Source organism: Chlamydomonas reinhardtii, chromosome 10 (assembly GCF_000002595.2).
Source record: "Chlamydomonas reinhardtii strain CC-503 cw92 mt+ chromosome 10, whole genome shotgun sequence".
Classification (NCBI taxonomy): domain Eukaryota; kingdom Viridiplantae; phylum Chlorophyta; class Chlorophyceae; order Chlamydomonadales; family Chlamydomonadaceae; genus Chlamydomonas; species Chlamydomonas reinhardtii.
The window spans coordinates 2,849,494-2,864,733 of record NC_057013.1 but is presented as its reverse complement, the minus strand read 5'-3'; the positions used below and the strand labels follow the sequence as shown (position 1 = coordinate 2,864,733).

The window sequence follows — 15,240 nt, the reverse complement described above, 5'->3', positions numbered from 1 at the left end:
AAGGCTTACACGCAGCGCAAGGCAGCAAAACCTCTGCTACCTTGAATCCAGGATTTACCCTTCACTGATGGCTGCCACTGCAGGCCGCTGAATGCATTGCTGCGCGCGACAGCCGCCACGCATTGATGATTACATGGGCTTCCATGCTCTCTTGTGTTTGTGCATTTGCAGCACGGGCCACCTCAGGGCAATCTTACTACTCACGTCATGTGCCACAGAGCACCGTAGTACCACGTGACCGTGTCCCCTCATCCTGGTAGGCCGCGGGATGCCGGGCCCGTATCAGAGGTACGCCCACAGCCGTGACAGACAGACGTGCGCCCGTCCCCGGCACTCCATGCCAAACATGGCGTAGGAGCAGCAGCTGCACAACCACGCGACACGCGAACGCCCCAGCATAAAACAACCCGAGCGTCGTACCATGGCGAAACAACAGCAGCAGTACTAGCACAAGGCAGGTCACAGGAGGCATTTGGATTTCTTTAGCGTTCTTGGCCATCACATACGCATGCGTCCACATCATCGTCGCAGAAGAGACACGGTTTCTTCGCCATGCATGGAACACATGCCACACGCCATATGGTATGCATTGATAATCCTATGCACGTGAGCCGCGGCTTCCCCGAGCATCAGAGCCATGCATTATAGTGGAGCCACCACACACGTGGGCTGTGCTGTCAGCGAAGTACTGACAGGGGAGGATCCACACGGCATGCGCTCAGCCCGCCCAGAGCCATTCCCTGAGCTACAAGTCCATCGTACAGAGACGGCAGTGAGGAGGAGTTGCGCGGGCGCGAGGCACGCCCATCTCTACGTCAAACCCCCTGCGGCCGTTTCGTGTGAGCACTGTCTGTCTGCAGCACCAGCGGCCACTGCTCAGGCGGAGGCGCTGGGCTCCGCGGAGGTCTGCGCGGGGAGGCGCAGCAGAGGAGCACACTGTCGAGACACAGCCAGCGCGCGTGGACATCTGATGCCAAAGCACACCCAGGGGTTACTTCAGAGGGCGCGCCCGCACGCCACCAGAGAAGCAGTCACAGCCTAACACTCCCCCCGCACTTCTTTCACCAAAATCCTTCACGTTCTCCCTCCTCCCACCTCTATGCCCTCCACGTCGGTTAACGCCGAGGGCGACGGCGGGGGTAGCGACCCCGCCTGCCGCCGCGCCCGCACGCCCTGCCAGAAGCGCTGTATCTTGACAGTGCTGGCAGTCACCTGCGCCAGGCTCTGCTCGAAGGTGGGCGAGTACAGAAAGTCCAGGGTGCGGAAGTTGGACTCTGCCATGGTCCACAGCTTCTCGTCCTGTGGGCGTTTGGAGTGGGTGAGTGGAATGGGCGGGTGGAATGGCAGGAATGGGCGGCGGGGTAGTGCGAGGGCAAGTGGGTGACAACGCGGTTGTGTGGGTTGTGGAGAGGGGCAGGCGGAAGGAGTGTCGGTCTGGGCGCGCACGCGGCAGCAGGACACCTGCAGGGAAAGGAGCAACGCGACGAGCGGGGAGACACGGCCGGCAACCCCCCCCCCAAATACACACATATCTTGTTCCATTTTCGTTGTTCGGTATGAATTTGCGAGGGAAGGTGTGGGAATGAGGCACATATTACAAGTACACCTGCATGCATGCATGGCACGTACGCCCGCCCCCACCTCGGGAATGGACACGGGGTTGCCGTTGCCGCGCAGCTCCAGCAGCGTCTGGATGTTGCCCTGCAGGCGCGCCCAGCAGGCAGAAGGCAGCAGAGTAGGAGCAGCCACACACGTCAGCGCCAGCGCCACTTTGCAACCAGCACTACTACTAGTGCCTACGGCGACATCGCAGGCTGCTACACACACACCCAGCCCCAGCCATCGCGCCCTCCGCGCCTCCCGCGCCACCCATGCCCCCAAATCCTCACCGCCGCGCCGCCGCCGCCTCGCGCCCGGGCGTCCTGCCTCGCCCGCAGGGTCTCCTTGACCGCCGCCCGCACCAGCTCCCGCGCGATGTCCTTCTGCTCCGGCTCGCCCAAGTCCAGCGCAAAGGCGATGCCGTGGGGGTCGGCCAGACAGGAGTACACGTGCCAGTGGCCCAGGCGCTGAGGGGGAGGAGGGAGAGGGCAGGGGCACGGGCGGGGGCAGGGCCGGGGGCAGGAGCGGGGGAAGTGTCAGGTGTGTGTTGTGTGCGTGTATGTGTGTGTGCGCGCATTCATCCAAGCGGTGGGTGCACAGCCGCTGAGCATGTCGCCAGTTGGGTCCGGGCCCGGTGGCAGTTGGCACGTCGCTCCCATCGCGGCGCCACGCACCATCATGACCTGGCGCTGCTCCGCGGGCGACAGGCGCTCGTACGTCCTCTTCCAGCCGCCCCGCACCACACGCGGCCACAGCACCACCATGGCGGTGATCTGTCAGGAGGCGGAAGTAGGGCGGCAGCGGCAGCGGCAGCAGGGGTGAGAGGAGGAGGGAGGGCGGCAGCGGCAGCAGGGGTGAGAGGAGGAGGCAGCGGAGGCGGCACAACACATGATCAACATCTTATCAAACACGCCTGACGGCCGTGCGCTTGACACGGTGCCTTGCACGTCCGGCATTCGGAAGGTTGATTGCCGAGCCTGCCACAGTGTTCCATAAGCCCGCCGCGCCTCACCCGGTCGCTCTCGTAGTGCAGGGTGCCCAGGATGGCTGTGAGCTGCTCCGCGCTCAGGTAGCGCTCCGCCGCCCACAGGTTGAGCGCCGTGCGCACGCGGCGTGTGCGCTGCAGGGCGGCCTCACTGGCGGCCCGGGCGGCGGCCTCGTAGCACTTGAGCCGCTCAGGAGCCAGCTGCGGTGGGCAAACCCGCGGCAAGGTGTGGTGGGGATTGGGGCTTCAGCTTCCGGCGCGGCGCGTTTCCTGGTCAGATTTCGCAAGGCTTGCATGGTCGGGGGCGCAAACGTTAGCATTCCTCACCACATCTACACAAACCAACATACGACACTGCGAGCATCGCATAGCATCGTATCGCACACATGGTCATGCGTTTCCCTTCCACATGGTGCTTTCTGACAACACACGCGCTGGCGCCGGCTCACCGGCATGAGTCCCAGCAGCGTCTTGCGGACCTCGGGCGGCAGCAGGCAGGGGCTGGGGTCGGCCTGGTCGTACAGGAACTTGACGGCCGCCAGCGGGGGCAGCGCCGCCAGCAGCGCCGCCGCCGCGCGCGGCCCGCCCGGCTCCCGCAGTATGGCGGCCACCGCCGCGGCCAGGTGCGCGGCTCCCAGCTTGCAGGCCAGCAGCGGCAGGTCCTTGGCTTGGTGCACGGCCAGGAGCAGAGAGGCGTGGTGCTCGGCCTGGGCGGAGGGCAGGAGGCGCGAGAGGGTACGTGTTGAGGGCAGAAGACGAGGAACGCGGTGTGCTATTCTCCTCACTACCGTAATCACCGAAACCGAGTCCGGCTCATGCAACCGTTGCGGGCCCCACCTCTTTGCGGCGCCAACCTATCCAATCTGGCCTCCCTTTCACTTACCCGGGCCCGCTGCCACGCCGCCCCCTCGTCCGCCTGGCCGCCTTCCTTGCCGCCGCCCGTGCCGCTCTTCCGCCGGGCCTTGTCGCCCCTCGCGACCTTGCCCCCCTTGCCGCCGGCCGCCGCCTTCTCCGGCCCGCCGCCGCCACCTCCCGCCGCTGCACTCGCCCGCTCCGGCGCGGCCGAGCCGTCCCGCGTGGGCCGCCGCCCGAAGCTCTGTGCCTTGGCTGAGTACGGCCGCTCGCCGTCGGTGGACGCTCGCGGCGGCACGTCGTACCCACTGAATGAGCACTCTGGCAGGACCATGCCGGCGCGGCGGAAGAGGTGGGCGGGGCTGAAGCCGCAGGCTGAGACCCAGCTGGTGGGGGGAGGCGGCGGCGGCGCCACGACGCCGTTGGCGTCGGGTTGCGGCGGCGGCGGCGGCGCGGGCTTGGCGAGGATGAGCGCTACTGCCTCTAGCGGCGTCCGCAGCAGCTGCAGAGCTGACAGGCGCGGCTTGGGCTTGGGCGGCGCCGCGGGCGCCTGCTGCCTGTGAGCGCCACGATGCCCCCCAGCGAGCAGGCGATGTTAGGGAGTGTGTGTGTGTGTGTGTGTGTGTGTGTTAAAAAACGAAACGAAAGCCCGCCCAGACGACGTGTGTGTGTGTGTGTGTGTGTGTGCGTGTGTGTGTGTGTGTGTGTGTGTGTGGTTGTTGATGGCGTGTCATGTCATGGGCGAGAATGCGGACGCGCGAAAGCTACGGTGTGCCTGTGGCAGCGGAGGCCGCGCGGCCGCGCAATGCCAACTCATTTTTCAGGCGCTTGTATGGACCTTGCTAGAAGGAGCGCTGTGCATTCGTCACAATCACAATCACACTCAAGGCGGCGCTTACTTGCGCCGCGAGGCGTGGGCACTGCGCGGCGGCTCCTGCTTGGGCGGCGGCGGCGGCGGGTCGGCGATCCGCCTGACCGCCAGTCCCGCGGCGATGTGGGAGATGTTGATGCCGCGCAGTACGGCCTGAAGCTCCGCCAACTCGTCCCGGGAGGCAGGGACGGCGTCGGGACCGGGCTTCTGCAGAGTGAGGGGGCGGGGACCCGGTAAAAAAGGTGACGGAGCAGCGAGGCGGCAGCAGGTCAGGAAACTGCGAGACCAACCCATTCTCTTTATTCGTTGACAATCAACTGCTGTTTGCGTGGAACATACAAACCCGCCCACTCCCCCTCGGGCCCTCACCCTGTATGACACGTAGTCCAGCCTCAGCACGCCCGCCCCGGGCAGCGCGAAGTCGCGGATGCGCATGAGCCCGGCCGTGTCCAGTGGCTGGCCGTTGAGCGACGCGTTTAGCCAGTTGATGTAGTACCTGCAGGGGGGTAGTGGGTTGGGTAGGGGCGGAGGAGAAGTGGTGGGGGTGGGGGTGGTGGGGGCAACGGAGTAAAGCAACGGAGTAAACACGGTAGTGGTGCTCGCGCCCTGGGAAGGAAGTCCCCAGGTCCTGCCCTGTTCCTGCCCTGTAGACTGCCGAGATTGCCATTCCCTGACGGCTTCTCCCGCCCCACCCCGCCCCACCCGGCCCCGCTACTGCCACTGCTGCCCCGCCCCGCTACTACTGCCGCTGCTGCTGTCCCGCCCCGCCCCACCCCTTCTGTTTGCCTGCGCCTCTCTGCCTGTGTGCCTCACCTGCATCCCAGCCAGGAGGCCTCCAGCGCCGAGGCCAGCTGCAGCCTCAGCGCCACGAAGCGGTCCACCTGGCGGCTCAGGTTGAGCGCGTAGCGGCCCATGGGGCAGCCCAGGTCCAGCGCCCTCAGGTCACCCACCCTGTGAGCGGACCGGGGGACGGGGAGGAGGAGGAGGGGCGGCAGCAGGCGGCAGCAGGGCGGCAATGGAGGAGGGTGTTACATGCCCAGCGAAGGAGGCGGCGCAGGTAAGGAGTGAGACCAGGGAAAGGGACACGTGTGGGCGAGGCAGCACAGGACGGGCACGCCAGCACCGCAAGCCACGCCAGTACCGGCCGACGTGCCGGCAAGCAGTGGCAGCAGTGGAGCACCAGCCGCGCCGCACCCCACACAGACCAAGCGCCATCCTCCTCCCCCCCCCCCGCCACGCGGCACGCGGCACCCACATGGCCCTCAGCGCCTCCTCCTGCGGCGGCGTGAAGCGCGGCAGCACCTGCTGCCAGAACGCCAGCGGCTGCACACTGCGCGCGTACAGCATCTGGGCCGCCGCCACAAACTCGGCGGACTGCGGGTCGAATCCCGACAGCAGCGCCACGCACTGGCCCGGGGTGAAGTAGCAGCACGCGCCGGCGGCCTGGCACAGTGGCAGGCACACGGGGGCAGCCGTCGGCGTCAGCGACATGGTGAGACGCGAGAGTGGGTGGAGATGAGCACGGACGTACCCCCACCCTCCGGCCCACCAGCACACGCCCCGAATGCCTCGGACCGCCGCCCCAAGCGGCAGGCGCATAACGGTAACCGCCTCCGCACAGCCCTCCCCATTCCTCCCCACACACACAGGGGACACGCTGACCCACAACCCTCTCCCCCTCTCTCCTCCCCCTCCTCCCTCCTCCAACCCGCTCCCACCCTCTCACCTGCACCACCGCCAGCTTCCACAGTGGCGAGGCCGCCGGGTCCGCCATCAGCCCAGCCAGCCACTCCACCACCGCCGCAGACAGGGGCGCCGGCGCCTCCACCGCCAACTGAGCCGGCGCCCGCACCGTCAGCTCCAGTCGCCCCTCGCTCCAGCCCGCCACCAGACCGGCGAGCGCGTCGGTTCGTACAGGTCGGCCGTTGACGGTTATGTCCACGAGGGAGAGGGCCACGCCGTGGGCGGCGCCGGCGGCGACTGCAGCCTCCAAGGTTTGTCGGAGGCGCAGGAGGTAGGAGACCAGGGCGGAGGTGCCGGGGTGGGCCAGGTCCAGGCTGGGGGTGCGTGTTTGCGGGGCAGGGAGGACGGGGTGTGTGTGAGGGTTAGGCAGGAGGCAGGAAGGGAGGGTAGAGGGGCGGGGAGGGTCCTGGTGTTTGTCCACATGCGGCAGGCCGGGCGAACTCGTGTACGCGGGTGCACACCGGAGCAGGCCGTGCCCCGACCTTGCATGCAGCTGCCTGTGCCTCTCTATCGCCGTACGGTCAGTACCGTACGGCATTGCTCGTCCCCCACCGCACCCCCCGCCCACCGCCGCCGCGCCCCCACCTGTACATGCCGGCGGGGCTCTGCAGGTCCAGGTGCGGCGATTGCAGTGTGAGGGGCGCCACCGGGGGCCGGCCGCCGTCATCGCCGCCGCCGCCCTTGTCGCCCTTGCCCTTGCCCTTGCCGTCTGGGGGTTGTTGTTGTTGTTGGGTGGTGGTTGTGGTAGTGGTTGTTGTGGTGGTGGGTGTTGACAAGGACACTGAGCTCTTGACATGAGCAGGACTAGCAGCTTGCGCAAGACAATGGCAAGGTGTTCGGCGGGTCCTACTTTCCAGGCACGACTAGGTAGACGCGGACAGCAAGGCCCACACACACCTTTTCCCTCTTTGGCAGGCTTGGCCGCCGCGGCCGCCTTCTTCTTGCCGTCCTTGCCGTCCTTGCCGGCGCCTGCCGCGCCCTCCGGCCGGCACAACACCGCGATACTGCAGTACGCACATCATGCACACACACGCACGCACATGCGTTCACAGCACTTCAGCCTTCCAGACACGTCTCAGCTCAGGTGACGCAAACCTCTCACACAGAGCTCACCTAGTCCACCACCTCTCACCCCCACACAGCCCGCCCCCCACACAGCCCGCCCCACACACAACCCGCCCCCCACACAACCCGCCCCACACACAGCCCGCCCCACACACAGCCCGCCCCCCACACAACCCGCCCCACACACAACCCGCCCCACACACAACCCGCCCCACACACAACCCGCCCCACACACAGCCCGCCCCCCACACAACCCGCCCCACACACAACCCGCCCCCCACACAACCCGCCCCACACACAACCCGCCCCCCACACAACCCGCACCACACACAGCCCGCCCCCCACACAACCCGCCCCACACACAACCCGCCCCACACACAACCCGCCCCACACACAGCCCGCCCCCCACACAGCCCGCCCCACACACAGCCCGCCCCACACACAACCCGCCCCCCACACAACCCGCCCCACACACAACCCGCCCCACACACAGCCCGCCCCCCACACAGCCCGCCCCACACACAACCCGCCCCACACACAGCCCGCCCCACACACAACCCGCCCCACACACAACCCGCCCCACACACAACCCGCCCCACACACAGCCCGCCCCACACAGCCCGCACCACACACAACCCGCCCCACACACAACCCGCCCCACACACAGCCCGCCCCCCACACAGCCCGCCCCCCACACAACCCGCCCCCCACACAGCCCGCCCCACACACAACCCGCCCCACACACAACCCGCCCCACACACAGCCCGCCCCACACACAGCCCGCCCCACACACAACCCGCCCCCCACACAACCCGCCCCACACACAGCCCGCCCCACACACAACCCGCCCCACACACAACCCGCCCCCCACACAACCCGCCCCACACACAGCCCGCCCCACACACAGCCCGCCCCACACACAACCCGCCCCCCACACAGCCCGCCCCCCACACAACCCGCCCCCCACACAACCCGCCCCCCACACAACCCGCCCCACACACAACCCGCCCCACACACAACCCGCCCCCCACACAACCCGCCCCACACACAACCCGCCCCACACACAGCCCGCCCCCCACACAGCCCGCCCCCCACACAACCCGCCCCCCACACAACCCGCCCCACACACAACCCGCCCCACACACAGCCCGCCCCACACACAGCCCGCCCCACACACAACCCGCCCCACACACAACCCGCCCCACACACAGCCCGCCCCCCACACAACCCGCCCCCCACACAACCCGCCCCCCACACAACCCGCCCCCCACACAACCCGCCCCACACACAACCCGCCCCCCACACAACCCGCCCCACACACAACCCGCCCCACACACAACCCGCCCCCCACACAGCCCGCCCCCCACACAGCCCGCCCCCCACACAGCCCGCCCCCCACACAACCCGCCCCACACACAACCCGCCCCCCACACAGCCCGCCCCCCACACAACCCGCCCCACACACAACCCGCCCCACACACAACCCGCCCCACACACAGCCCGCCCCACACACAACCCGCACCACACACAGCCCCCACCTGGGCAGGAAGGGGTTGGCCGCCCCCTCCTCCGCATTCGCCCCCGCGGAGCGGTCGCTGGGCGGCGCCACGTTGCAGTGCGCGATGGACAGCGCCAGCGGCGAGGGCGGCAGACCGGGCGGCGAGCCGTCCAGCGAGGAGTGGGCGGGCGGCGCCAGGCCGGCGGCGTCAGCCACACCGCGCGACATGGCGTCCAGGCCAGACAGCAGGATGCTGAGGTAGGAAGGCGGGCGGAGGAGGAGGGAGGAGGGAGGAGGAGGAGGGAGGAGGGAGGAGGAGGGAGGAGGAGGGAGGAGGACGAGGGAGGAGGGAGGACGGAGCCGTTGGTGAAGAGGAGATTTCGGGCCGCATAGGAGACGAAGCGCAGCCCTGCAGCCTGACCCGTGCACGCACACACACGCTTGTTGCTTGCCTGCCTGCTTATAATACACACAGACACACGCACACACACACACACACACACATAACACACACACACACACACACACACACTCTGTCACACGCGCGCTGCCACGCACCGCAGCCCTGTGTTGCCCAGCGGGTTGCCGTCCAGCAGCAGTGCGGGCTGACCCACTGCCAGCTGGCCGCCCAGGTGGCAGCCGTCGCCGCCGCCGCCTCCGCCGCGGCCGGTGGGGCTGGCACACAGGCTGGCGCTGGAGCGCTCGGGGCCGTCCAGCTGCAGGTGGTGTGGTGTGGAGGTGGTGAGAAGGTTTGGTTAATGGTTTGGTATTGTGAGCTTGGTTTCAATTGTGCGATTTGGAGCGGGCAGAATGCAGCGTCATGGCAGGCATGTGGATGGAGCAGTTCCACGTAAGTTAGGTTCCACACGCAGGGAGGGCCGACGTGGCTGCGCAGTAACCGGTGCCCGTGTGCGCCTGCAGCCAAGCTCACCAAGCCCTCGCCGCCGCCGCCCCGCCGCAGGAAGCTGGCGGCACGCTGCGAGGCCAGCGCCTGCAGCCGCCGCGGCGAGCCCGCAGACACAGCCACCGCACCGCCGCCGCCGCCCGGGCCCCAGGCCTCCGCGTACCCGCCCCGCCGCACGGCCGCCGCCGCCGCCTCGCCCAGTCGCCTGAACAGCTCCGCCGCCATCATGCAGGCGCCCGGACCCAGGTTGTTGTGGGTCAGGTCCACTCGCAGCCATTTGCCTGGGTGTATGGGAGCAGGGGGGGGGGATAAAGAGGAGCCGTCGTCCATGAAGGGAGGAGAAGGTAGATGGAAGGGGCTAGGCAGCATGGCTAGATTGTGTGTGTGTGTGTGTGTGTGTGTGTGTGTGTGTGTGTGTGTGTGTGTGTGTGTGTGTGTGTGCGTGTGTGTGTATGTGTGTGTACATGCGTGTGTGTGTCGGAGACTGGAGGGTAACACGAGGTAAGTGCCGTCACAATACCGAGCGCCATTCCGCGGGCTCGGGCATCTCACCCCCCCCTCCCACCCCCACCCCACCCCCACCCCACCCCCACCCTCCAACCCACCCCCACCCCCTCCCCACTCCCCTCCCACGCACCGTGGCTGAGCAGTCCCTTGAGCACCCGCGCGCCGTCCACGTCCGCCAGCCCGTTGTGCGCCAGGCCCAGCTCCCGCAGCCCCGCGTTGCCCGCCAGCGCCACCTCCAGCACCCGCCCGCTCTCCGCCCGCAGGGTGTTCCAGCTGCAGTCCAGCCGCTGGAGGGTGATGTTGGAGCCCAGCACCTGCAGCAGGAGAGGAGGAAGCGAGGTCGTGGCAGTAGAGGTAATCAAAGGAATCGGTTGAAGCGGGCGCAACTTCCACCACAAACGTCCAGGACAGCTCCTCCACCAAGGAACACCCATGCGGCACAGCCCAAGCCTCCGGCCACGCGCCCCCAATCCATAACCCCTTCCCAGCTCCCCGCCCCTAGCTCCCTGTCCCAACTAGCCCCTCACAAACTTATGCTGCGTGCGGTAGTTAGCTTGGGCTGGTATCTACAACCTCCCCAGCTCCCCCCAGCCCCCCCCGGCGACGATTCCTAGACTGCCGTATTAAGACCTAGTTCATTGGGCTCGGGCACATACCCCCCTCGCTCTACTGCATTGAGCTTGCTTTAGTTTCGGCTGATATCTGCAGCCCCCCTGTGCCGCTTTTCCAAGCATCCTTGCAAACCCCCACCGGACCCCCCCCCCCGCGCCCCCCCCCCTCACCTCGAACAGCAGGCTGCCGCCCACGTCCGTGAGGCCGCACCGCTGCAGGTCCAGCTCCAGCAGGCTGCTGTTGGCGCGAAGGCCCTCCGCCAGCGCTGCCGCGCCCTTGTCGCCCAGCTTCACACCCGACAGGCCCAGGCGCTGGAGGGGCAGCCGCCGGATCTGCACGTGCGCGCACACACAGGGCTTTCGTTTCCTTTTACACACACAGCGGCACACAAGCATTGTACACAACGTCTGCTCACAACGCTTCCCCCATCTCGTGTTTCCAAACACAGCTGGCACGCCGGCACGCCGGCATCGCACACCGCGTCATGCCTTATGTATTCCTGCCTTGTGCTCTCCAACAACACATGCGCACGCCGCAGCAGGCAACATAAACGCCTGCACGCCCCGGCGCCTTGCGGCTTCCTGCCGCAGTGCCGCCCCGCATGACCCCACGCGACCCCGGGCTCACACGCACCTTCTCCCGCGCCGAGGGCACAAACGACGGCAGCACCACCGAGGCCGGGGTGGCGGCGGAGCCGGGGGGCAGCGCCGCCGCCACCGCCGCCCAGTCCGCCGCCACCGCCGTGCTGGCGTCCGGACTCATGCCCAGTGCCAGCGCCAGCGGCAGTGCGCAGCGCCAACTGAGGTGGGTGTTCTGCTCCAGGTCGAGCTCCGTGACCCGGGGCGCGGACGGCTCCGACAACAGCAGCATCAGCTCCATTACGTCCTGTGGCGGGCGGCAGCGTGTCATGGTGGGGTTCGGGTTTGGGGTTGGGGTTTGGGGTGCAGGCGGAACAGCGCCGCCCCCCCCATTTTCAGCGGCGCATCATCCATGAGGCCGCAGCATGGCAGGCCCGGGCTTGTGGAGCTTGTGGTGGGCCAGGGCGCGCAGGTGAAGGGCCGGTCGTGTGCATGGTGATTGTGGGGTTAAGCGCAAGCCGGTTGGGGACTCACACACGCGGCGGTCTCTCTCTTCAAGCAACTGCAGCAACCGCAGCGACGGGACGCACACGCCCCCACACGCCCCCCCCCTCCGTTGCCGCGCACCTCGTTGCACAGCTTGTTGCCCCCCAGGCACAGCCGCACCAGCCGCGGCGACTGGCTCAGCACCTCCCGCAGCAGCGGCATCTTCTGGGTGCTGATGCCGCGGTTGGACCACTGCAGGGTGCTGTTGGGATCCCACGCAGCAGCAGAGCCGCCGCCGCCGCCGCCGCCGCCACCGGCTCCGGCTCCGGCGCCGCGCATGAAGCTGGCTGCCGCCGCCGCCTCGCCACCGGGCAAGGGCGTGGGCGCGCGCCGCACGTTAACACCGAGGTATGACAGCGGCTGGTCCTGTTGTTGGTTGTTGGTTGTTGTTGTCGCCATTGCAAAACGCGTGAGCATGCAGTGTGAAGTAGAGGTGTGTATGGGTGTATGGTGTGGTCCTTTACCGCACACACATGTACCCATGCAGTGTGAGTTGCGCTGCCAGGTGAAAGCCACCGTAGCGCTTGCAGCCGCCCCATCCCACCGCATGCACCTGCCTGCCCCCCCTCCGCCCGCCTCCCCCCGCCTGCCCCGCCGCACTCACCCCAGCGCCCGGCGCCCCCGGCATGTGCTTCAACAGCCTCAGCTCCTCCACGTCCAGGCCGCCAGGGCCCTCCCCCGCGCCGCTGCTCCGGGGCCGCTCCGCCTCCGCCCGCGCCGCCGCCACGCCCGCCAGCGCCGCCTCCGCCCGCGACAGCGCCCGCAGCTGCAGCGTCCGCTCCATCGCGTCCGCCAGGTTCCAGCGGTCTGTGCTGCAGCCGCTACCGCCGCCGCCGCCGCCAATGCCGAACGACACAAAGCTGCCGCCGCCGCCGCCGCCACCCGCATTACCACCCGCCTTGCTGGCTTCCGGCTCCATTCCCTGCCCTCCGTAGCCGCCGCCGCCGCCGCCGCCCCACCAGTTGCCGGCGCTGCCGCCGCCATCGAGCATGCCGCCCACCCCTGGCACCGCCTGCTGACCGCCTCCCCCCATAACCCCATATCGCATCGTGGGACTCTCCGGCCCCTCCTCAACCGACCCGTCGCCGCGGCCGCTGCCGCCGCCGCCTCCAGCCGCCGCCAAGCCCTGCAAATCGTCGGGCTGGACGGTGGCGGCGGCGGTGGGGTCGGGCAACGGCAGCGGCGGCGGGTGTGGCGCCTGCAGCAGTCGCGGGTTGTAGTGCTGGCGCAGGCGCTCCTGCTGCCGGTCCAGGACCTTGATCTGAGCTGCAGCGAACGACATCTGCAGCGGCAAGGAGGGGTTGATTGGCACTCGGTGACGCCCCGCACGGGCAACCGGAGGCACCTCACAAGCCAACCACATTACCCCAGCCCGCGAAAGGCCCAGCCCCGCGCGATGCTGCGTGTATCGTGTGCCTGGCCGTCTCCTCCACCCACCCAACCCGAATCCACCCCACCTGCACCCCCACCTCCCTGACCTGCTTCTCGCTGAAGTGCAGCTCCCGGCCCACGTCTGTCTTGAGGCTGCGAGCCGCCTGCCCCAGCGCCGCCGCCGACACCTCCTTGCGACCCAGCAGCGCCTCCAGCTGCTGAAGAGCCAGTGCCGCCGCGGCGCGGTCGGAGGCGGACACCTCCTGTATACCGTACCGGTGTAGGGGGCCGCGGAATCGGTGATTGTGTGTGCCGCTGACCGTAAACGTGCATCACAAGGTTCTGTACCTATGCAGTACGGGAATGCCCAAGGCTGCTCTCCAGTACAGCCCGCTATCAATGAGTGCACAACTCACACGCCCACGAGAGCACACACACACACACACACACACACACACACACACACACACACACCAGCAGAGTTCTCGCACCCACCGTCTCACTGCCGTACAGCACCTCTGCCGCCTGCGCCGCCAGCCGCCGCGCGTCCTCCAGCATGGCGCCCTGCTCCCGCCCTCCTCCACCGCCGCCGCCGCCGCCGCCGTGTCGCCCGGTGCCATGACCCGGAGCCGCGCCTCCGGGCCGCCCGCCGCCACCACCCACCTCGCCCGCCGCACCCACACCCACACCCGCACCCCAGCCACCGCCGGCGCCGCCCTGCCCCGCCCGCCCCTGCGGGGGCCCCGCCAATGAGGAGGGGCTGGGTCCCATCGCGCTCCACGCCGCCTGCACTCGGCCGCTGACCGCCGCCACCGCCTCCGGTGTGCGGCCGCTGCCGCCGTCCAGGTTCAGACCCGTGGTATCCATCGCGCCGCCGGGCACGCCCGGGAACGCGGCGGCCAGGGCGGCCGGGTTGAGTGGCGGCGGCGGCGGCAGTGGCGGCGGCGACATGGTGCGGAGCCCGGGCGATGCCGCGCGTGCCGTGGCGGCTCCGCCGCCACCACCACCGCCGCCACCTCCCACGTGACCAGTGCCCGGCAAGGGAATGCCCTGGCCGTTCGGGGTGCTATGGGCGCGGACGTGTGCGGCCGGGTTGGTGCCGCCGCTCAGCGCCCCGCCGCCACCGCCGCCGCCGCCGCCGGCTACTGGGCTACCACCGCGGCCGGAGGGCGCGCCTACGCCCATGCTAGACGCGCCGGCTGCTAGGTTCGGGCTCTGCGCGCGGCGCGTGAAGCGGCCCGTGCCGGTGCCGGGCCCAGGGGTGCCGGCCCCCAGGCGCAGCAGGCGGCTGGTGGTCTGCTGCGGGTGGCAGTTCTGGTAAAGCGCCTCTTGGAAGTCGCCGAGGAGCTCGGCGGGCGCGGGGTCGGTGCCTGGCACGTAGCTCAGCGTTGTGAGCGGGGCGGAGGCGGCGCCGGAGCGCGCGGTGGATGGGGCTGCGAGCCAGGCGGTGGTGACCGCGCCGCGCGGCAGCGGCGGAAGGCTGCTGCCGCGGCTGGCCAGTGACGCGTGGGAGGCCTGAGCACTGGGTGGGGGCCGGTTGGCGCCAGCAGAGCCGTTCCGAAAGGCAGGGGCCGCCGGAATGTGCTCCGCGGTCCAGGGACGGCCTAGCGAGCGCCCCGTTGACGAGGCCTCGCCCCAGCCCAGCGCCGTGGCGGGGCGACCGGCGCCCTGGACGTCGCCCTGGGTGCCGACCCCCCGACGGCGCCCAGAGGATGCGAGGTCGCATGTCCCAGGTCGCTCACGTCGCCACAGGATGGCGTCCGACAACTCGCTCCTCTTTCGGCTCATGGTGGTGCCCTCACCGAGGTCTCAACGCCTCGGCTGCAGGTCCACTGGTAGAGAATATTGCTAGGAGCTCATTGCAAGATATGGGAGGAGGTGTAGCTTAGGATTCCGACGGTCAAATTGCTCAGCGGCTTCGAGTGGCTTGTTTTCTAGGCCCTATCATGCGTACACATAAGTATAATGTAAGCAAGCTATAGTCGTAACATAGTTCGCGCCCAACATAGTCTCTGCGTAAGGAAAGGCTCCACACACCAAGGACTCTGGCTCAGGTGGCCAGCAGGTCCAACTACTAAATGTAACAGAGTAGGTCTGATAGACACGATT

The 15,240-nt window shown here is 68.5% G+C and overlaps 1 protein-coding gene across 1 annotated transcript; it reads right to left on the bottom strand.

Moving 5' to 3' along the window:
• Positions 1-117: 117 nt before the first annotated feature.
• On the bottom strand, positions 118-15,239 carry CHLRE_10g439750v5 (uncharacterized protein). The gene is made up of 25 exons (XM_043066775.1): positions 13,627-15,239; positions 13,239-13,394; positions 12,365-13,042; positions 11,842-12,126; positions 11,270-11,521; positions 10,807-10,968; positions 10,155-10,338; positions 9,545-9,798; positions 9,172-9,329; positions 8,654-8,866; positions 6,948-7,054; positions 6,636-6,759; positions 6,034-6,364; positions 5,563-5,750; positions 5,121-5,258; positions 4,677-4,803; positions 4,336-4,514; positions 3,468-3,993; positions 3,034-3,291; positions 2,612-2,785; positions 2,274-2,372; positions 1,890-2,066; positions 1,642-1,701; positions 1,096-1,299; positions 118-906 (listed from the first exon to the last, which is right to left on the bottom strand). Exons 1-25 carry the CDS (start codon positions 14,917-14,919, stop codon positions 877-879), a joined length of 6,357 nt encoding a protein of 2,118 aa, XP_042920172.1. The 5' UTR covers positions 14,920-15,239; the 3' UTR covers positions 118-876.
• Between the last annotated feature and the right edge of the window lies 1 nt (position 15,240).

Coding starts and splice junctions, on each gene's coding strand:
- CHLRE_10g439750v5 (XM_043066775.1), bottom strand. CDS start 14,919: ATGAGCCGAAAGAGGAGCGAGTTGTCGGACGCCATCCTGTGGCGACGT. Junction 6,365..6,635: donor AGCCCCGCCGGCATGTACAG/GTGGGGGCGCGG, acceptor ACGCACCCCCAG/CCTGGACCTGGCCCACCCCG. Junction 2,786..3,033: donor CGCTGCTGGGACTCATGCCG/GTGAGCCGGCGC, acceptor TGCCCACCGCAG/CTGGCTCCTGAGCGGCTCAA.